The 22655-nt window shown below is 34.5% G+C and overlaps 2 protein-coding genes across 2 annotated transcripts; both read left to right on the forward strand.

Moving 5' to 3' along the window:
- The first annotated feature begins 1271 nt into the window (after window positions 1-1271).
- Window positions 1272-7566, forward strand: LOC121247043 (phosphoglucan phosphatase DSP4, amyloplastic-like). The gene is made up of 14 exons (XM_041145375.1): window positions 1272-1373; window positions 1480-1549; window positions 1691-1735; window positions 2622-2724; window positions 3259-3335; window positions 3434-3510; window positions 3685-3765; window positions 4191-4323; window positions 4563-4622; window positions 4968-5024; window positions 5717-5812; window positions 6252-6311; window positions 6819-6926; window positions 7189-7566. The coding sequence occupies exons 1-14, from the start codon at window positions 1348-1350 to the stop codon at window positions 7321-7323; spliced, it is 1128 nt and encodes a 375-aa protein (XP_041001309.1). The 5' UTR covers window positions 1272-1347; the 3' UTR covers window positions 7324-7566.
- A 974-nt stretch (window positions 7567-8540) lies between these two features.
- Window positions 8541-17096, forward strand: LOC121246631. Its single transcript, XM_041144840.1, is given in 16 exon segments — window positions 8541-9148; window positions 10560-10646; window positions 11065-11168; window positions 11341-11391; window positions 11777-11948; window positions 12064-12383; window positions 13046-13167; window positions 13170-13249; window positions 13357-13869; window positions 13974-13998; window positions 14001-14182; window positions 14372-14560; window positions 14862-15031; window positions 15706-15858; window positions 15986-16067; window positions 16157-17096. Coding segments are annotated over 16 exon segments (3108 nt in total). The 5' UTR covers window positions 8541-8680; the 3' UTR covers window positions 16547-17096.
- The last annotated feature ends 5559 nt before the right edge of the window (window positions 17097-22655 follow it).

Genomic DNA, 22655 nt, shown 5'->3' on the forward strand with positions numbered 1-22655 from the left:
ATTCATACTGTATGAAAACTTATAGCATGGATATAGATGTCCCATTGCCTTTTCTTTTATTTCTTCTTTTGTTGATAACCACATAATAATAACAATATTATTATTTAAGAAAACAACTTATTTAATAAGTAATAGCTTGGGCATACAATTGATGAAAAATACTATTGTTATCTTTTTAATTACCATCTTCTTAACATATTTTGATGTGGCGTCTACCTTAATTGATAAGATATATTGATTATTTTTGGATACTATATATATTCCTGCCAAATATAACGAGTTATTGTATTTTCAAGTTAATGTGTAGAGTATACTATTCACACCACTAAAATGATCAAATTTGATTTATTAGTTTCAAATCTTAAAATTTATTTTTCAAATCCAATTATGTCATGTAAGCACTTTATTGGATAAGTGATCCAAACCGGCTTATAAATATAATTTTTTGAATATAATTAGGTCTAATTTTGGACTATGATTACAAATCATGTATTCTAGAATATAAGAGCACTAGTAATGGATTCAACATAGCCAAATTTTGATTAAAATTTAGCTAGGTTGCACAAAAAGTTACTATAATAGATTCAACAAATGAACAGTAATTTTAGTCCAAGATTTATTTATTGGCCAAATCTGGCCAGCCCCTTGGGTTAATTAAATATTATTTTCACTATAAACAATTATCTTCCCGCTGCCTGCTATTCCTCCAGTGCAAAAATATTGTAGAAAAAATATATCCATTGTGAATATATAATCGTTGGAAAAATATGACTGTTAAAAAAATAAATCAGTTGAAAGAATATGACCGTTGTAACAAAAGATTGTTAAAAAATTATATCCGTTAGGAATAATATGAACGTTAAAAAATTAATTTGTACTTTTTAAATAATGAATAAATATTTAAATTACAATTAGAATTAAAATAAATGAAAAGGTCAAAATTAATATTTTAATAGAATAATGATAGATTTGAAGAGTTTATTATTTAGTATTGTTGAAAAATTGCTAACTAAATTTATAAAAATAAATTCTTTTCAAAATTTTGGCCAAACTTTGTGGTTGAGATTTCTTAAAAAAAAAACAAACTTTGTGGGTGGGATGTGTCACAAGAAAACAATTCGGGAGGTGTAATCGCAAATAGCTTACATCCCAGGGCCCAAACTGCAAAATTTAGTAAAAAGAGCGAAAAGAGAATGGCATTCCGGAGAATATCGGGAAAGGTGCTCTGTTTTCTACTCCACGACCCAACGCCTATATAAAAACTTTCAGAATAAAAATCTCACTTAAAAAAACAGTTCAGCACAGTGTCCTCTCTCTAGATTTTTTCTCATTCCTCTCCGATCAGATATGAACTGTCTTCAGAATCTTCCAAGGTCTGCTTAAACATTTCCTTCATCCTCTGATTCTCTGCCTTTCAACATATCTCTATCCGTTATTTTCTTAAAAATTTCTGTTTGTTTTCCTCTTTTCCAATTTCAGATCCTCTGCCTTGCCCTTGCAAAGCTTCAAAGGCCATTGGAGAAAGACTCCCTGCTCTGTCAATACACTGGTACACTCAAATTCTACCACCTACGCGTGTTTCCAATATATATATATATATATATATATATGCATAAATCCATATTTACTAGTATAATTGTATTCATGCATGTGTCTATGTACTCATGGCAAATTCCATTCTTTAATGCAGGGAGTGATGAGTAGTGCTGGTCTACAACGAAGTATGACGGTCAAGGTAACTTCGGAATATATTTCCTGGTTTGGTTTTGTAACAGTTCTTAGTTTCTTTTATTGGTTGTACTTTTAGATTTTTTTTTTCTTGGTTTGATATATGTATGATGTTGTTAAGTGTGGTATTAGATCGTGTATTTTTTTTTTTTTTTTTTTCTGAAATATCTTGGGGATCTTTGATTTGGTCGAATATTGCTTTGTCTGCTTCTGGAAACACGTTCTTATATGATAAGGATAGAGTAGTACACTGTCTTTGGGTCTTAGTGTCCTTTAGGGTTAGCCATTTTCAGGTTGATTCGGGTGGAGCCAAATTTTGACGTTTCTACAACAGTGCGTGGCCTTCATAACATGGTAGGTTTCATGGTGCAATACATGGGCAAACCATTAAAACCCATGTTTACTTTGGAGTCTCCCCCCATGAAGGATGGGACGAGCGATCCATTGTGCATTTTTTTTTCCCCATATGACTTGGGACATAGTTCTCTGTTATATGGTGCATAAAAGGGGTTGCGGCTTATGTAGGTTTCTTAGCTAGTAGTTAGAATGGGACGATGTGTTCTTTAGATGGAAATTAGTTTCCACTTTGTATTGTAGAAATCTGTCTTTTGAGATAACCTATCGGCCTATCAGATCAATAATCATGCATCACAAATTGCTAGGATATTTGTGGCCTGTGCAAGGAAATTAATGAAAACCTCATGTGAAACAGTCATGAACTGATGGTGCTGTGTCTCAATTGTACCAGATAGTTGCTTTGAGCATGACTTATGGTTTTTGAGGCCATAATTTGCTTTCCAGTGAGAAGTGAGGATTTTAATATTTCAGTCACCATGCTGCTTGATTGCGTTCAAGCTTTTGATGGAGAAGAACATTGACATCTTTTTTCGTAGGCAATATCGGGTCCCACGTCCAGTGCTGAGACAAGTGGTGCCAATGTAAAGGAGGAAAAGTCAGACACATATAGTAACAATATGACAGAAGCTATGGGTGCTGGTAAGTTCAGTTTGGCTGTTTTTCTAGCTTCACGAGACAATTTGGTTAACGTATATTGTCTTTACATATTAGAGGTTGCTTATTGATTTGCATAATAGAAGTTTTGGGCTATGAGTGCTGAAAAGTTATATTATCCTCATGTTGTGTTAACTGTTAAGATATTCTGGCAACCTCTATGGATTGGCTCAAGTGGTGCGAGCCTTGGTCTTGGTAGTATGCTTTCTACAAGTCTAAGCAAACAATTTCTAGGGGCCTTCAGATTGGTGGTTCCCCTTGAATTACCTGAGTTGCACTTGCGGGAAAGTCCTTTCCAAGGGCTTGTGCACCACTTGGATTGGTTGAGATTTTGTTTCAAACACCCAATGCTAATAAAAAAAGATGTTCTGGCAGTCTAGGTGCCTGTGATTTTCTTGGCTAATCTGTATATTTGCCTAACCTTGGCATTCCTGCTTCCTCTCTCTCTCTCTCTCTCTCTCTCTCTCTGAGTCTCCCTAGTTGTATCTCATTATTCCCTTCTAACAAAGTCTGCTACAGTCTTGACCTACAGGCATGAAGTAGGAATGAACTACAACTTCATTCGTCCAGACTTGATTGTGGGATCATGCCTACAGGTAATCCTTTTTTTAAAAAAAAAGTTTAATAATGTGAATAATTCTACATTTTTAAATAAACCATATGATTTTTGCTTCTTGCCACTGCTAATTTCCAGACTCCCAAAGATGTAGACAAACTTCGTGGTATTGGAGTGAAAACTATTTTTTGCTTGCAGCAAGATCCAGACTTGGAGTATCCAAACAAATTTTCTTGTTAAGTTCCATTGGAGGTTATAATTGTTTGCTTGTATACCTTTTACATCAAATATTAATTGCTAAATTGGTTACGATGGAGTGTGCGAGATAGCTACTGGAATGTTTGATTGAGCAAGATACATACTTCAAATTCCTTCACCAGTGCATCCAGATATTTTGGGGTTGACATTACTGCCATACAAGAGTATGCTAAAACATATGATGACATTGAACACCTGCGTGCTGAGATAAGGTTGGTTGTGTCGAGTAATGGATATACCCATCAAAGTTTATGGTACTTGTGCTGATATTTTAATTTCCTATACTGAAAGATGGTTACTTTGTCAACACTTTTATCCAGCCATTTCTTTGTTGTATGGCAGTTTCAGCATTATAGAAGAGCTACAGCTGGCCCATCATCTAAACTTTCTCATACAAACGTGTTTTTTCTAGCTCAAAATTTTTGCTATGGTTGATCTGCCTGAAATATTTATTGTGCAATGTGTCTGCTCGGTGCTAAAATCTCTTTATGTGAAAAATTGGTTTGGTTCTTATTTATACCGTGTATGTGCACGTAGCAATTATTGCTTCTTTCAGTGCTTTGTGTACATGTCGTAGATGTGCATGTGAGCTCATGCCATTCTTTACATTGTACTGCCCTAATGTTTGATGTAGCAGGGACTTTGATTCATTTGATTTACGGAAACGGCTTCCGGCTGTTGTTAGCAAATTATACAAGGCGATAAACCGAAATGGAGGTGTGACATATATACATTGCACTGCTGGACTTGGAAGAGCTCCTGCAGTTGCGGTATGCATGTCAGTTTCATTCCTTAAATGTGATTTCATTCTGACCGGCCATTCTTATTTTAGCTCTAATCTCGGGCATCTTCTGGAACTATTGTGGATGTTAAGGGTTGTTTGTAATGTTTAATTTTAAATACTCATCATCACATTCATGAAGGGCTACCCATATTATCTCTACATCTGTACCAATCCATGATTGATTTTTCATTCATATTGTTCTGAAAATTTTGTCTTGAATTTCAGTTGGCATACATGTTCTGGGTTCAGGGCTATAGACTTGGTGAAGCTCACAAATTGCTGCAGGTAAACACTTATTTGTTTAATGTATTTTAAAACTGTTTTGTATCTTCTTATTAGTGAATATTCTGCACACTTGTATGTACTATGTCAAGAATATAGCAGACATCCAGTTAATAAGTTTTAATTGCGGACTTCCATAGGCATGACAGGAAGTGGGTGCATATTAGATTTCTTAACCAAGCTCATTAAATTTTGAGTTGGTGACATTTTTATTGAGTTATTGCTGTTGTTAACTTCAATAATTATCCGTAAATTATTGAAGATTATGATAAAAGAGGCCAATGAATGCCTTGATAGCCTCAAATCTTCACCATGTTTCTGAAATATCTCATTGTTTCTGGCCTTCAGAGCAAGCGGTCATGCTTCCCAAAACTGGATGCTGTAAAAAATGCGGCTGCTGATATTGTGAGTCATATCTCCCTTCTCATATATTACTGAGTGCGGTAGTGGCCTTAAATCTTATTCCGGTATCTGAACTTTTTGAATTATTATCATCCTTATCGAACATGGTCATTGGCAAAATTTCAAGTTGGATTCTCACTTGATACAGTTTTTTTTTCAGTGCTGACCAAATAAACACAAATCATAAAGTAGATTATGCACTATTCACTATGAATTTTATTTAATAAAATTTGCTCAAACCTTTCCTTGTTTTCCAAATATTCACTGGCAACATGTGTATCATATTGTGTATTTGTTTTAAAATGAGATTAGCTTTGAAATATCCTGATGATAGTCCTGTCTTTGGAGTGATAACTGGTTTTCTGTAGTTTATTATGATGTTTACCAATATTTACATTGATGAGGAGCATTAGGTTGTTCTATGCTTCTTTAATGCTAGTCATTGATTGAGTACACTGTGGTGACGTAGGTATGCAGCGGAGGTTTTAAATTTATGAATGAAAATAATGTCTGTTTTTTCAGCAGCGCTGTTCCTCTTCTTCTTCTTTTTTTTTTATTTTTTTTATTTTTTATTTTCCTGAGTGCCATAATTTAAAATATTATGTTGGTAATGTGATTTCTTGTGTGATGTTTAATGTCATTTTTTTTATTTCTGAATGTGTGATGTTTAATTACATGCTCATTCATCATAAAAGCTTACAGGCCTCAGGAAGAAGGCTGTCACTCTAACATGGAAAGATCTTAATTGCTCAACGGTTGAAATATCTGGACTTGATATTGGATGGGGTCAGGTAATGGTCATCTACATACTATCAGTTTTGTGACTTACGACAATTTTTCGGGGATTCTTGATTAAAGCATTAAAAAAAGGGTTGCGTGGCTTGTGTAAAATATGGAAATTCTTGAGCTTGTTTTGATCTATGAGTGTCTTGTATGTGGATGTCACTCTTTTAGGAACTTTTGCCTTGGAAAGTATTTCGTCTTCATGTATGGGCAACTAGTAAAGCTACTCTGTTGTAGCAACATACAAATTTGTTTATTTTGTTTTGTCTAGCCAATGTAAAGGACAAATGGAGAAAGGTCTTCTAGTAAGTCCTCAGGATGTGGATTGGCATAGCTGCTTTGTTTTCTACCATTAGAATCATGATATATTTCATGTTAAAGCTTGTAGGGCTATGATTTCATGCTTCCTTTTTTAACAAATCCTTTTGTCTTGTGAACCTTTTGCAGAGATCGCCTTTACAATTTGATGAGGAACAGGGTTTGTGGATTCTCAGGAGGGAATTGCCAGTAAGTGTATTTCATGATAGGCCTTGTATTTGTTCTTATAAAGGCGAAAACTTGCAAGTCCTCTGCATGTTGGCGCATTATTGAGTCAAATTTCTTGTGTTAGCAAGTGGTGTGCAACCAACCATCTACATGTTTTTAACTCAAGAAGCAAGAGCTATGGAAATGATTCTATTATGATATCGAAAGTTGTGCTCAAGAAATGCACCTAGAATCATCCTCGGTTGTACCAGTTGAACCTCATCTCAAGATGTTGTATTTTGCAGGCACATATGTTAGGCTGTCTTTTTTGGAGTTGATCGTGTAAAATTTGGATCTTCTTCTTTATACACACACTTATCACGAACACAAAATTGCTCGGGATCCTTTCTGGATAATCTAACTTGGATTTGCTCAATTTTTTTTCTTCCCGATGCACGTACTCCCCCCACCCTCACCACAAAAAAACAAAAAAAAAAAAAAAAAAAAGAAAAGAAAAAAAGTGCTAACATTTGACATTTGCTTCAACAGGAAGGACGCTACGAGTACAAGTACGTTGTTGATGGTGAATGGACATGCAGTAAGAATGAGCTTTTAACCTCCGTCAACAAAGATGGACATATTAACAATTACATGGAAGTAAGTTCCAAATTTCTAGCCATGATACCCAGAAAAAAAGGGAGAGAAGGTTATCTAACTTGCCCGAAGAAATGAGCTTTTGCATCCTGTGGATTGTTTGTATGTTATCGTTAAAGGGATTATTTGAAGTGGTCTGCAAATGAAAACAAAGTGATCTTTGGACGGAGACTCCATTCTCAAAATCATCCATGATTCATTTTATTCATGTAAAGCTAGTATAGTATTTACTCCATTGGTGATCTCATTTTTTTCTCCTTTGCAGGTGTTTGATGATAATCCAGAGAGTCTTAGTGGGGAGCTGAGGAAGAGGTTGACCGGTGATGATCCTGATCTCACAAAGTATGAACGACTGAAAATAAGACAGTTGCTTGAAGCTTTTTCTGATGATTTGCAGTAAATGGTGAAGGTATTTCAAGCTGTATAATGTCACCAATAATAGCATGAAGTCCTCCTGCCCCCACCATAAAATTAGAAGTGGGAAGAAAATAAAAGTATTTCCATGGAACAAAATAAAGCGAGAAGCCTTTGTAGAAAGTATTTCCGTGGAACAAACTTTGCTGTTCTGGGTTGGAAGCTCTTTCTGACGTTGGAGATGTAACTGTAACTCAAAATTATCGTGAACCAGTCCTTTTCTACAGAATTCTTTTGTTCAAATTAATCGAATTTGTATATATTTTGTATATATTTCTTTAGATTTTTTTTAAAAAAATTTTATTCTAATCACCCTTATTATTTTTTAATTTTAATCTCAGATCGAGTCTTATATTTATTTATAAAATATTATATTTAAGTACAATAAATGTAATAGATATTTGTTTTAAATTTTGTTCAGCGTTCGTGTTTGAGAAACAATTAATTTCTTTTAACGAAGAAGTTTTCGGTATGAATAAATAAAGAATTATTGTGCAGAATATTATTTAGTAAGTAAAATTTAATTTAAAAGATAAATTTTAAATTTTACAAATTAAAATAAAAAGTAGTGTTAGATACCATTTTAAAAGGTGCAAATTATGCATATTTTTTTTTTATTTTTTTAAAAAAATAAAGTCTATCGTTAAAAAAATAATTTTTATGTAAATTTTAAATATATTTATGTTTTAAAGGAAATGTGTAAATTTAAACACTTTAAAATTGTAAATATTATTTATTTAAAATAATTTTTCTACTTTTATCTTTATATCATATATCTGTGAAGAGAAAAATAAAAAATAAAAATAAGTTGACGGTGCAGGTGAATAGAATTGTTCTTTCTAAAATGAATGAACGTATATTAATAAAGAAAGTGGATGATGCGCTATGACAGCTTGTATTTTATATGCGCGTTGTGGAAGGTTGATTTTCCAAGAAAATAAACACAGACAAAGTGGCAAGAGAACAGCGAAAAGAAAATGAAATCATTATAATAATTAAAAATATAATTATAATAATTAAAAATAAAGATAAATAATTTAGAAAGCAAATCACATCAATTTATTTCATTTTATCTTTATAATATTTTTAAATTAACGTATAAAATATAATAAATAATTTAATTTTTTTAAATTTTAAAATAATAATAATATTAAAAATAATATTTAAATAATATTTTATTTTACTAAACTATCTCGACAATCGAGGTCTGAGTTCATTCATTCACGTTGGTCGTTGGCGAACTCCGACGCCAACTCTCACAAGTCCCGTTTCAACACTCTCTTCCGATTCCCGTCTCTAAGCTCCTTCGACCTTTTCCCTCACTTTCTCGAGAGTATTCTCGCATGAGACTCAACTTATCTCCATCCGACTCCCTCCACAATGGCGGAAGTGTCGGTGGTTCCGGCGCTGATCTGGCCTTCCAGTCCATCCGCGATCGCTTCCCTCTCAAGCGGAACTCCAGCCACCACCACAACCGTTCCAAGTCTGACTCTGATCGTTCGCCGCCTCACCGCGCCCGATCTCACCACGGCCGTTTCAACCGCAAAGGCTTCCTCTGGCTTAAGGGAAGGTCGGCGTTCTATTCCGTTGTAATTATCGCGGTGTTCCTGTTCGCGATGGCCTCGATGGTGCTGCAGAGCTCGATAACGTCGGTGTTCAGGCAGGGCAGCGAGAGAGGGAGGTCTCTGAGGGAGGGATTGAGGTTCGGGAGCACGTTGAAGTTCGTGTCGGCTGTGGTTTCGCGGAGAGATGGACTCGATTCGTTGCGATCGGAACCGAGGATTGGGGTTAGGGCACCGAGGCTCGCTCTAGTGAGTTCGGTTTTGGAATTTTATATTTGGCGTGGAGTTTGTTTTCATTATTTGATTCGAACTTTATTTGCTTCTCGATAGAAAATTTCATTCACGAGCCAATTGCAGATACTAGTGTTTTTTCAACCATCCTATCGATGAAAATGAATAACGGCTAGTTGTGGCTTCAGTCCTTTTTTATAAGTATTTGCGACTTCAGTTCTCCTAGAATGGAATTTTTCTTTCTTCCCATATATTTGGTTAGTGCGTTGGAATCTCGAAGCCGCATTGGCTATGCCTAGGTCTCGTCAATAAAATTCTTTTACTAATCAAAAAGAAAAATTCAAACCCGCATTGATGCTTTATTTGGTTTCTGGGAAAACTGAAAACAAAGATAAGACATTGAAATTTTGACTTAATGTCTCATGATAATGGTTTTTACAATATGAACTGGGCTGCGTAAATCTCCTAAGTTTATGACCACCCTAGCAAAATGGTTGGTGTTAGTTTGTAATACATGGAGTCCTTATATAGTAAGGAAGTTGCAAAGGCCACTAGGGTTTTATATTTTTAATATTCAAAATAAGTTACAATTATAGCAGAAAAATGCTTATTTTCCGGGCAAAAAATGAAAAGGAGGGTCACCATGGATTGTTGTTGAAATAAGCAATTTTAAGGCAAAAAGTAAATCCAAAAGGTAAACTTATTTTTAAAGCAAAAAGTAAATCCAAAAGGTTAACTTATTTCCCTCCTAGACTGGAAATCAATATCGATGGCAGGTCAATTGAAATAAAAATTAACCTATTTGATTGAATTGACCTTCATAACTGTCAATAAACATCTTGATATCATAGGAGCATTCCTTCAAGTTTATAAATTTTGGAACCAGCATGTGCCTATGATATTTGTGGTTGTAATGCTGTCTCAGATAAAATTCCTCTTTGTTTGAGACCCTTATGGTTCCTATTGTCATACCTGTATGTTTAACCACGCAGTGGCTTGTCTTTGGGATGCAGTTTTCTGGTGAACTAATTAACTTAAATATCTTGAGGTTTAGAAGTAGATGATATTGATAATTTTGGTTAGTTCAGTGCTTAACACTTCATTGATCCAGAATGTGGAGGCTAACTGCATCAGTATCTTTCAAAACCAAACTCTGCATGGGGCTTTTTTCCTGCATTAAGATGATTTCACTTTATAAATCAAATATTCTTTTTTTGGATGTGGTAGCTGAGGAGCTCAAAAGATTTTTCATCAATACTCTTTTATCTCAGACTGTCTCCATAGACTTCAATGGGCTAAATCGACATGATTTTCTTGTATCTTTTATCATCTAGATAGGCATGTCTATTATATACTTCCTGTGTACTTGTTATGCACTTACTAATGAAGAATTATTTTTTATAAAAATCTTTTTTTGGATGAATGTCAGATCTTAGGAAACATGAAGAAAAATCCACAGTCCTTGATGTTGATTACAGTGATGAAGAATTTACAGAAACTAGGTTATGTGCTTAAGGTGAGTGGTTTTTACATTTTTGTATTATTTATACGATCACTGTTGTATGTACAATCAATTCTTTCTAGATTTATGAGAGAAACATGTTTAAACACTTATTTAATGTGTTGTTGCAGTTCGGTGTGAAAGGGGCGTGTTGGTAAAAGTTTATGCACTGATCCTTCACTAAGATATATCATTTTATAAATATAATTGGGGGCATCGAGCTTTTTAATGTTCTGAACAATTTTTTCCAGCCTACTAGATTTCAAGGAATTTTGCTTCTTTTCTCCTTCTTCTTGCTACTTGGGTATAGCCTTTATATGCATCCTGTGTACTCAGGTTGTGCCCCTTTGGGCTTCTAATAAAGTTTGCATTACATATAAATAGTGTTTTGAGCCTCCAGTTCTGAAAAGCTTATGCATTCTCACAATGACAGATTTTTGCAACAGAGGATGGACAAGCACGTTCAATGTGGGAACAAATTGGTGGACAGCTTTCAATTTTAAGTCCTGAGCGATATAGTCATATAGATTGGTTAATGTATGTTTGCTTTTTATTCTTTTTTTTTTTTTTTGGGGGGGGGGGGGGGGGGGAGGGGGCTTTATGGCTCTATATTAAGTTCAATTTATTCTTGGTCAGAGACGTCTTTTGACATCATTGACTACTAGTTTGCTTGTGCATGGAATGTTGAAGATCTGTTCTTTTTATACAGTTTTGAAGGCATCATTGTTGATTCTCTTGAAGTGAAAGAGGCAATTTCAAGGTTTGTTGAGATTCTTTATTAGTCCACTAGAGCTTATTCCAAGACTTCTTCTCTTGTATTATGCCTACATTGTATTATGCTTGATGTGCTTTGGCATTGCACCATTTACTTTTGTAGACATCTCCAAAATACGGGTACTTCCTGTGATTGATGACATGAACTTTTGGGACTTTTGATCTCAGTTGCACTTCAAATGACATTAAATGCAAGTGCATTTTTATGGGAAGAAACATGAAACTTCTAGTTTCACTTTTGACTATGGTGTAATTTGACAGAAGTGTTGTTTTCAGTTACATCTCTCTCTCTCTAGTTTTTATAAACAGAAGAAATATATCCATTCTGTTACTTTAGTCAAGATGCTATGATGAGTTTCATATGCATGCAGCCTTATGCAGGAGCCTTTTTGTTCAGTACCACTCGTATGGATAATTCAAGAGGATACACTTGCAAATCGTCTTCCTGCGTATGAGGAAATGGATTGGAAGCATCTTGTTTCTCATTGGAAAACTGCTTTTAGTAGAGCTAGTGTCGTTGTGTTTCCAGATTTCACTTTGCCGGTAAGTCTGCGATCTTATGTACACACATATCTTCCTACCACATTTCATTTCTAAAGGGATTTTTGTTGGATATTCTTTTCCTGTTTCTTTAATTTCTTCCTTCCTGTTGTATCAGATGTTATACAGTGTGCTTGACACTGGAAACTTCTTCGTGATTCCTGGATCACCAGTAGATGTGTGGGCTGCTGAAAGCTACAGCAAGACCCAGTCCAAATACCAATTAAGGCAGAACAATGGATTTACTAAAGATGATCTGCTGGTCCTAGTTATTGGAAGTTCTTTCTTCTACAATGACCTATCATGGGACTATGCTGTAGCGATGCATGTCATAGGACCACTGCTAATAAAGTATGCAAGGAAAAATGATTCTGGAGGCTCCTTTAAATTTGTGTTTCTGTGTGGTAATTCCACTGATGGGTATGATGATTCTTTACAGGTATCAGTTGCTCATTGGTGCATTATTATAGATTGTGCTCTTACTGTTATTATATCACTCTTTTACCTTATTCAGCTGCTCTTTAAATCTGTAAGTGCCACTCGTTCCAAATAAGTGAATGACACTCTTACCTTATTCAGCATAATGGCTGGCATCTGTCCAATAAGCTAAACGATTGCAGCTCAATGTTGTAAAGTTCGCCTCAACTTTTTAATTGGATGAGATGCATTTCAACTAGTCTATGATTTGATCACAATGTATATATGCAATTTTCTGCTTAAATTTAGTTTCTAATTCAGTCTATTTAGCTTTAGTGGTTTGTGAAACTGAACAGCTTAATATCTCTTTTGTTTTCAAAGCCTAGTAAGGAAATTCTGGAAGCACTTGGTCGTAGAAACTTACCATTTGTAGTACCTTAATAAATATATACACGCATTCACAAAATATAATTATTTTCTTTTTTGTTGAATGAGTAATATACAAGAAAAGAGAATAATCTATTGAAGCCTTGGAAAGATGAAGATAATTTATCACATTACAGTGCCAATCGAAATTACCTTGTGTATGGTCAATCTTTTATGTTTGCAACTCATCCCATGACATCATTTTGTAGCTTGAGTATTCTCTGTGGATTGTGAATTGATTCTCTAACTTTTCATGTAGGGGTGGCTTCACGTCTAGGACTTCTTCATGGTTCTGTAAGGCACTATGGCTTGAATAGTGATGCGAACGGTGTGTTATTAATGGCTGACATTGTTCTCTATGCTTCCAACCAAGATTTACAGGTTTTCCTTCTTTGCTTATCCGAGCCATGACCTTTGGAATCCCTGTTATCGCACCCGATTTGCCCATCTTCAGAAAATATGTGAGTTCATTCAAGTTGTTTCCCACTTGCTTCAATGATTGCTTGAGTTTACAGGGGCTGCTACATTTCTCTTTCTTACATTTGTGAGGTGGTCCTTGAAATAACAGGTTGTTGATGGTGTGCATGGGATATTTTTTCCAAAACATAACCCTGATGCTTTGATGACGTCTTTCTCACTCCTGATTTCAAGTGGAAAACTCTCCGAGTTTGCTCAAGCAGTTGCTGCCTCTGGAAGACTGCTTGCTAAGAACATGCTGGCATCAGAATGCGTAACTGGTTTTGCAAGGATACTGGAAAATGTACTCAATTTCTCATCAGATGCGATGCTGCCGGCTCCTATTTCTCAGCTTCAGCAGGGAGCATGGGAATGGAATCTGTTCAGGAAGGAAATAGAATTGAGTACTGGTGAGAAGCAAATCAGTGATGGGAAGGCTACTTTCTTTGGGAAGATTAGCGTTGTTCATGCCCTTGAAGAAGAGTTCACCAATTTTGTTTATTCAACAAATGCCTCTGAGAATGGAACTGGGATTCTGCCACAAGATATCCCCACTAAACTAGATTGGGATGTTTTAAGGGAAATAGAGAGCTCTGAAGAAAATGAGAGGGTAGAAATGGAGGAGGTATGGCATTTATAATTTTAGTGCCTTCTTTGCCCCCCGCCCCCCCGCTTTCCCCCTTCTAAAATAATAAAGATAGCTGAATCATTGATTTTCTTGATCTGTAGCTTGAAGAAAGAGTGGAGAGAAACATTGGGATTGGGATGAAATTTATCGTAATGCTCGAAGATCTGAAAAACTTAAATTTGAAGCAAATGAAAGGGATGAGGGAGAGCTTGAGAGGACTGGTCAGCCGGTGTGTATTTACGAGATTTACAGTGGAGCTGGGTCCTGGCCGTTCTTGCACCATGGTTCTTTGTATCGTGGTTTAAGTCTTGTGAGTTCATTTTATCTGTATGGTAATATTTTTCCATTCAATGTTCCTTTTTTCAGTGAATGTTTGATGAAACTAACTTGTTTGTTATTTTCTCTCAAATATAAGTTGAAGTTGAAAATGATCAATTTGTTATAATGAACTTGATTCATACTCATTTATATTAAAACAATCAAACATTGAATCTGGCAGTCTTCAAGAGGACGGAGGTTGAGATCAGATGATGTTGATGCAGTTGGGCGGCTTCCCATTTTGAATGACTCTTACTATCGGGATATTCTCTGTGAGATTGGGGGGATGTTCTCTATTGCAAAAAGGGTGGATAACATTCACGGAAGACCTTGGATTGGGTTCCAATCATGGCGTGCTGCTGGTAGGAAGGTATTTCTTGTGGTGGCAAAATTTTCCTTTGAATATTTAATTATTTCTAGTTATGCTTATGAATTTTTTTTTTTGATAAGTAGATATGCGTATGAAATTAAAGGTTTTCAAAATTTTCTATCTGAAGTGACCCTTTCAACAGAAGAATTTTATTCTCCTATTACCAGAAAAACATTTAATGAAAAAAAAAAAGTTTTCATAGGGAAAAATTACTCTGCTATTTTCAAAAAATGCTGCTGAACCTTGGTATATTCTACTTCAAATTTTACCATTTGCGTTATTTTAATGATTTTTTTGGCAGGCTTCACTGTCCTTAAAAGCTGAAAAGGTTTTGGAAGAAACAATACAAGATAACACTAGAGGAGATGTTATATACTTTTGGGTGCGCTTGAACATGGATGGAGCTACCGGAAGTAATGGCGTGCTCACTTTTTGGTCAATGTGTGACATCTTAAATGGAGGACACTGCAGGCATGTGTTTAGTAGTAGTTGTATATGATTGTTACTTACAGAGAGGTCAAGGAATTGTCTGACCTGCTGATGTCCATTTGTGTTCATCTGTGGTATGGGACGGTTTTGGTTATGCAAGTCTTGTTGTCTGTTGGTTTTATATAAGTGAAGTAATGGCTGCTAATGGTGTACTTGGAACCAGTTTGATGATAGAATGGTTTTGAGTTGCCATTGGAATTATGTATGCAATAAAGCTGCAGACTGATGACCTTTAAACCCTGTAGTTGCTTTAAGCATGCATGGAAAGGGCAAGTGCCACCTTCTCTGTAATAGTGATTAGATTGGGGATAGAAAAGGGTAGTGGTTTGCCATTTTCGCAAACCCATTGTAATTGGACTAGCCATGTTCACTATTGTGTACCGTGTACCCCAATTATGGGTCTCATTTCTTTTTTCTTTGAGAGATGCTAAAATCACAGGCAGTTTTTACGTGATTTTCATGGGCGCACATGCAGGAACTGTGCCCGTGGAAAGTAAACTAGCTGTTCACGGGCACTGTTCATGTGTGTGTGCCTATGAAAATCACGTGGAACCGCCCGTGATTTCAGCATTAGTGTTTTTCTTTTCTTTTTTGTTTGGTTATAGAAGAAGGATGTTGTTTGGGTGTTAACCTTTTTTTAATTCATATGCTTATAGGTCTGCTTTTGAAGATGCATTCCGCCAGACGTATGCATTGCCAATGCATGTAGAAGCTCTACCACCCATGCCAGAAGATGGTGGCCACTGGTCTGCTCTTCATAGCTGGGTGATGCCAACCCCTTCCTTTCTGGAATTCATCATGTTTTCCCGGTAATTTGCAGAGAATCAGGATCTGGAATATCTGACCTTGCAGTTTTCAATTTCATCTTAGCAAAACACATTATATTGAAGGCAGATTTTAAATGAAAGCAATTGAGGTTTTCTTACTAAATTGCAGGATGTTTGCTGATTCTCTTGATTCCTTGCACACCAATCCCACAGAAAACAATATATGCTTACTGGGATCCTCAGCGCTCGAGGCAAGTAGTAAGGGCATGGATTTATTTGATTTTCAGGTCTTGGCGTGAGCCTAATATAACTCACTTAGGTTTGTTTAATGATCAACAGAAAAAAGCACTGTTACTGCCGCATATTGGAACTCCTGGTCAATGTGTGGGCATATCATAGTGGGAGGAAGATGGTATATATAGATCCACACACTGGTTCACTGGAAGAGCAGCACCCAATCGAACAACGCAAGGGATTCATGTGGGCGAAATATTTTAATTTTACTTTGTTGAAGAGTATGGATGAGGATTTAGCAGAGGCTGCGGATGATGATGACCATCCACACAACATGTGGTTGTGGCCATTAACGGGGGAAGTACATTGGCAAGGAATTTATGAGAGGGAGAGGGAAGAGAGATATAGGCTGAAGATGGACAAGAAGAGAAAAACAAAAGAGAAACTGTTCGAAAGGATGAAGCATGGTTACAAGCAGAAGTCACTTGGAGGATAGGAAGCATGTAATCTGAAACACTCAAGTATAATTCTGGAACTCCTAACACTGTAACACGGTTACTGAAACCATTTTTCAAAGACCACGAACTGGAAGAGGCATTTGCAGATTGAGGTGAAGCTTAATTCTTTCGAGCAGCATCAGGGTAGTCATGAAGAATGGTTGTTCCTACTTTTAGTTTTACTGAATATACATACACTAGGGAAGTGGGGCAGAGATAAAGCAGCTTACCACCCGTAGCCAGCCAGCTCGCTAGCTTTCGAGTCCTTTTTACTCTCTAGCCAGCGCAGAGAACAGTAGGTTTTGAGGGGTACCCGACCCACCTCCATTGAAATTCTTTTTCTTTTCTTTTTGCTCATTCAAAATATTCCAATTTAGTGAGTAAAGATATGCATTCTTTCATTAATGTATATTTCATTCTACGAAAGCAATGGCAATTTTGATTACGATAATGGTTGCCTTCATGCTTGGAGCGAGATCTGTACTGATTATTGATTTTACTGCCTCTCATTTGCAGTTATGGCCCGATATTATTATATCTAGTTAAAAAGATGTGTTTGTGTGCTTTCAGCAAGATTTTCCAGCATTCAATGATCATCAATTCACGAACTCAACAAACATGAGTTGGCCAATTTTGCTTTTCTACCACCCCAAACTCATGGTAAGTTGCGTTGTGGTTCTCTCTTCTTTGGTGGGACCTGATTGCGGGCAGAGTTCCTAGGCAATGTTCCTTAATAAATGCGAAAGAATGTCTGGGCCCTTTAGAATTGTTAATCCCGCTTATCTGTTCGGACATGTTGTCTTTCTTTGATTTGCCCCGTTTGAGCTAATACAAATCATCAAACACGATATAACCGATTATTATTAGAGAAATGATATTTGTAGTCGTAGATTGTATAAGAGTTGTGCAATTCTTTTGAAAAAAATGAATAAATACTGGATCCACATAAGAAAAAAAATAATTGTTTAATAATGAATCTCCCTCTTTTTCAAAACGATTATGTATATAGCATTACTCTACTACTACTACTACTACAATATTTATTCACCATTTTATCCTTAATTATAATTGTACACCTTATATACTATAAGATAAGAAATGATGTTTGCAGTAGTCATAAAGTGCACAAATGACGTGCTTTTTGAAAAAAGTGAACAAATATGATATTCACATAAAAAAATTAATTTTTAATATTGAGCCCTATTCTTTTTCAAGAGGAATGTATAGCGCTTAACAAAATTTGTGACTATCTAATTACTCGTCGATAGAAGAGATAATTAGCTGTAGAGAGGGGCATCACTTTCGAAGGAACCAAACACACACTGTGCATCACTCTGAAACGAGGGAAGAACCCCTTTCCAAACTAGAGCCCATAACTTTTACTCGGCCCAATGGCTTGCATTTGCAATGGTCTGGGCTCTAGGAAATGGGTACTGTACCCGGCCCAATTGTTGCACCATAAAACTCATGCTCGTGCTTGTTTTAATAATAAGTGAAAATTACGGATTGAAGATATTTGGGAAAAAAAAAACGGCTTTTAAGAAAGAGTCATCCTACACAGAAGCTTCATATTCCTGCACACCACTTAAAAATATGAAGATAAAAATATAAAATTATATATTTTTAAATAATGTACAGAATGTAAAATTTATGTCTAAAATTTTTCTTTAAGAAAGTAACTCTGGTCAGAACTTAGGTGGTGGGGGAAATGATATGAAGCTGTGGGACATAAATTTTATTGAATGTTCGTGAGGAGGGAGGGACAATTATGTCCACTAACTATACGGTGCATGTTGAAAGCTAGCATATCTTTTACACGAAGTAAATGGTGAATAAATATATAAGAATGAATTCAATGCACGTAAAATATTACGTGATCAATCTGTCCTTACAAGCTTTTAATTTTAAAGTAATTGTGATCGAACCACTTTTTTTTTTTTTTTTTTTTTTTAAGTTTTTGAAAGTACGTACGTACGTATAGGTAGACATGATGAGTGCATGAGCAATTACGAGTTCACGGTCTGGACGTGAGTTGGTTGTTATTACGCGCTGTCTTTTAGCCCACTGTAATTATTGCATTTATAATAAATACAGTAGATACGCATTCAGTATGAGACAGTAATTTCCGGACGTTTCCATTTTAATTTGTGTTTGGTGAGACATTAACCATTATTATTAATGTTTGCCAGTTTATGGTTTTTTTTTTTTTTTAGTAGCCCAGCAATGATCCTTTTATATATATATATATATATATATATATATATTTAAAAAAAAACCCATTATATTAAAAATCATTTTTTTAATTATTAAATTAGAAAAATAAAATAAAATACATAAACGGTCAAGGTGAGGAGACAAACTTAGGCAGCATACTAGCATTTTTTTTTCTTTTTTATCAAGAGCTTTGCTACTTACTGATCATCATCCCACATACTACACTTTTTTTTTATTCTTTTTAAACTAATTATTTTTTCTACTCATAATCCATATATCACATATTTGGTATGAGAAAAAAAATTTTAAAAAAAGTGTGATATATTATAGAGATGATGAATAAAATTTTTCTTTGATCATTAATAGCCTGTCTTGATCTTATTATTCTTAGTCAGAATAATGCTATTTGAATTTTTGAAGGTTTTTGCACCACACACTATCTACATAACATAATTTGATTCGTAAGATTTAGATTTTAAAATTTATTTTTAAAATTAAATTATATATATCATATATATTTAATATGTGATATAAAGACCTTTAAATAGAATAATTCTTTCTAACTGACTCTAATCTCTTAATAAAAAAGATAAAAGCTAATTTCTGAATAAAAAGAAAAAAGGAAAAGTTGAAGAAGAAGTATAGTAGATAGCTAGCATGTTAATAATTAATTAGAAGATAAGGGTCGGTAAGATTCAGGGAAAGTACTTGAGGAGGCATGCAGGTCTATAATTAATGTTACTGATTTCTTACAGTCTATTTTGTTGGTCATAAATCTTTGTGAATAAATAGCTTTTATGTATTGATATTGATGATTCCTGGTAATTTCATTTAATATTGCTGATCTAGGGCAACAGAATTGCACAGTACTTACTGTTGATATTGGAGTACATGCATTGCCTGGAGAGATCAGAAACTGATAGCTAGCTAGGGACACACGTACACCACACACACACGCATGTATGTTAATGTGTATACCTAGACGGCTAGACACATTTCTGAAGATTGTGGAGGGCTCTAGCTAGCTAGCTGTGCTACGTTCATGAGCTGCAGTTAATAACTTAAATAATTACCAGCTTTTCAACGATTAATTTGCATGCGGCTTAATTAGGTTTTCCCTCGTTACAGAAATTTAAGTGTACGTTTTGATATATATCTTGGTATTAGCAATTACTCACGTACATATATAGCTTCTTCTTTTTTTTTATTCTTTTTCCATTTATTCCTATTGACCCTCTTAGCAGACTGATTGGCATGCTTAATCACATGTTAGCTAATAAAATAAATCTTGTAATAAAGTCGAATCGGGTTGCATTTGGATGTTGAGATGATCTCAGATAATTTGAATTGATCTATAAATAATAGTATTTTATAAGTTCCATTAAAATATATTTGAATGTAATTAAATAGGTTGATCAGATATGTGTTTAAATGTAGAGTCGTGCTACACCCATCGAGGGTGTAACCCAAGAATGGGTCCCGATAAAGCCATTTGACATTTTTTTATTTTTTTCATTCATTTTTTTTATATCCTTAAAAATTTTTAAAAATACAAAATCATTAAAAAATACTTCTTTAATCAATAAGTAAAAAATAAATAAATAAAAGTGTCGGGAGAATTCATCGGGACATTATCTCAGTGACTTTAACTTTTTCCTTAAAATATATGAAATAGATTGAGATAAGTTTAACTTTTTGTAAAAAGTTAAAAAGTAATAGAATTTATAATTAATTATTTTGAGATGGATTGAGTTGACTTTGTGTTCAAACATAGCTAAATAGTGAATCATTTTTGGTTTTTTTGGGCGCCATCATCATGTGCGCACATATATATATATATATATATATATATATATATATATAGTTATTGGTTCTTAATAAAATAGAAATTAACTGTAATTCCAGGCTTGTTATGAACTCGATCTTCTTCCTTCTTTCGATATTATCTTTCTGATGATCTCGATCTCCTTTGTTTTGGGAAACAAAAAAGCAATGAAAGAAGGAATTAGAATATTAGGTAATTATAAATAGTTGTTAGTAATTGAGATGAGGAATAAAGCGGTGGTTATCAGTAATTAAAGAGGTAAGGTTAATTTGGAATATATGTCGTTTGCAGCTCTAGCCTACACATAGAGCTATATAGCTGCTTAATTGCTTTCAAGTTCGCATTACCGTTATCTCGGAGTGCATAGAAGTGTGTCAACCCAATCATGCATGTCATCATGATACTGACCAAGCTGGCCGTAGAATCATCCATCATCCATACATCTATATAATTGGCAGTACTGTTGGCCACATCACATGTCTAGCTAGCTAATTTAAATTTATGAATTTTAGAAAAAAAGTAATTAAATGCATTAATCTATTAATTTTAGAATAATATTCAAAGAAGAAACAATTTATATATACAGTCCATTTTATACTGTGGCCGTTGCATAGAATTCCATGCTAGCTATATATGGTGCAGATGGACGGGATTTATTCAAGGCTTTAACTATGCATGCATGGATGGTATCCTATGCAACCTAGAGATCGATGTTGTGCCGTTTTGTAGAGACAGATCGACGGCCTTGATCACCTCAATGCTCATGATGATCAGCTAATTAAATGGGAGGGTACTGTAATTAAAGATCAGATATCTCATAAAGACTCAGATTATATATGCTATTTAAAGAATCAAAGGACGAAACATATCATTTGGACGTTGGAATAGTGAGTTGAATTGAAATGAGATATTGAAATCAATTGAAAGTTATATAAAATATTATTAGAATATAATTTTTATTTTTTTTTAAATTTAAAAAAATTAAATTATTTATTATATTTTGTTTGAAAGTTTGGAAAAATAAATTTAATGAGATGAGATAAGATGAGTTGACTTTTAAAGACTTAAAATTAGGATAATGCATGCGACCTAAGAATATGATCAGTGCCATAACTTCATGTTCTCGATTTGGGTAATTTATCATCATCTATATTTATATATAAATAAATATATATATATATGCATAAAGGGACATAATAATTAATTAGGAGCTCGTGGTAATTGACCCCTTGGGCAAATTAACTAGGTAGGGACACTCCTGATTGAAGACATTAATCTTAATCAGGGGTAGTACTCTTGATTAGGAGTAGCAATATGTGATACGACCTATTAAATCAAAACGAATACGATATGATAAAAGCGGATTATGGTTTAGCTTTAATGGATTCGAGTCAAAACAGGTTGACTCATTAAGACACGATTACTTAACGGGTTGATAATGGGCTAACCCGTTATGCCCTGTTAAGAAAGTTAAAATTACAATTATACCCTTATACCTAAAAATAAAATTGTTGAGATTTTAATTTCAATATTTTTCTTGTTTGAATTGTAATTTTAGACTTGTAGTTAGTTTTATATTTTTTTATAGATATTGTGATTTTAACATTTATATAAAATTATGCTAAGTTTAAACGGGTCAAAACGGGTTAATACGACACGACCTGTTATATTAATGGGTCGTGTTAGGGTTTGAGATTTTGACACAATAAGCTTAATAGGTAAGGTTAGGATTGACCTATATAGTATAATATATATGTCTTAACACAACACGAATACGACCCATTAACACAATTTAACACCTCTACTCTTGATCATTCTTAATTTTGAAATCTATATAACTGCATGAATTATCTTCTCACCATGCATTATATAGCTGGTACGTAGAAGACAATCGGAGGGACACTCTTAATTTATGTAGTATTTAATTATTTTAATGTATAGTTGACTCAAAATTTAATAAAATTAAATCATTCAAAAATATATAATAATAAAATAAATTTAGCATTTATAACGTACGTAGCAAGAAATATAGTTATGTGTGTGTAGAATCGCATTGCAGAATGCAAATA

This window comes from Juglans microcarpa x Juglans regia, chromosome 1S (genome assembly GCF_004785595.1).
Source record: "Juglans microcarpa x Juglans regia isolate MS1-56 chromosome 1S, Jm3101_v1.0, whole genome shotgun sequence".
Taxonomy (NCBI): Eukaryota; Viridiplantae; Streptophyta; class Magnoliopsida; order Fagales; family Juglandaceae; genus Juglans; species Juglans microcarpa x Juglans regia.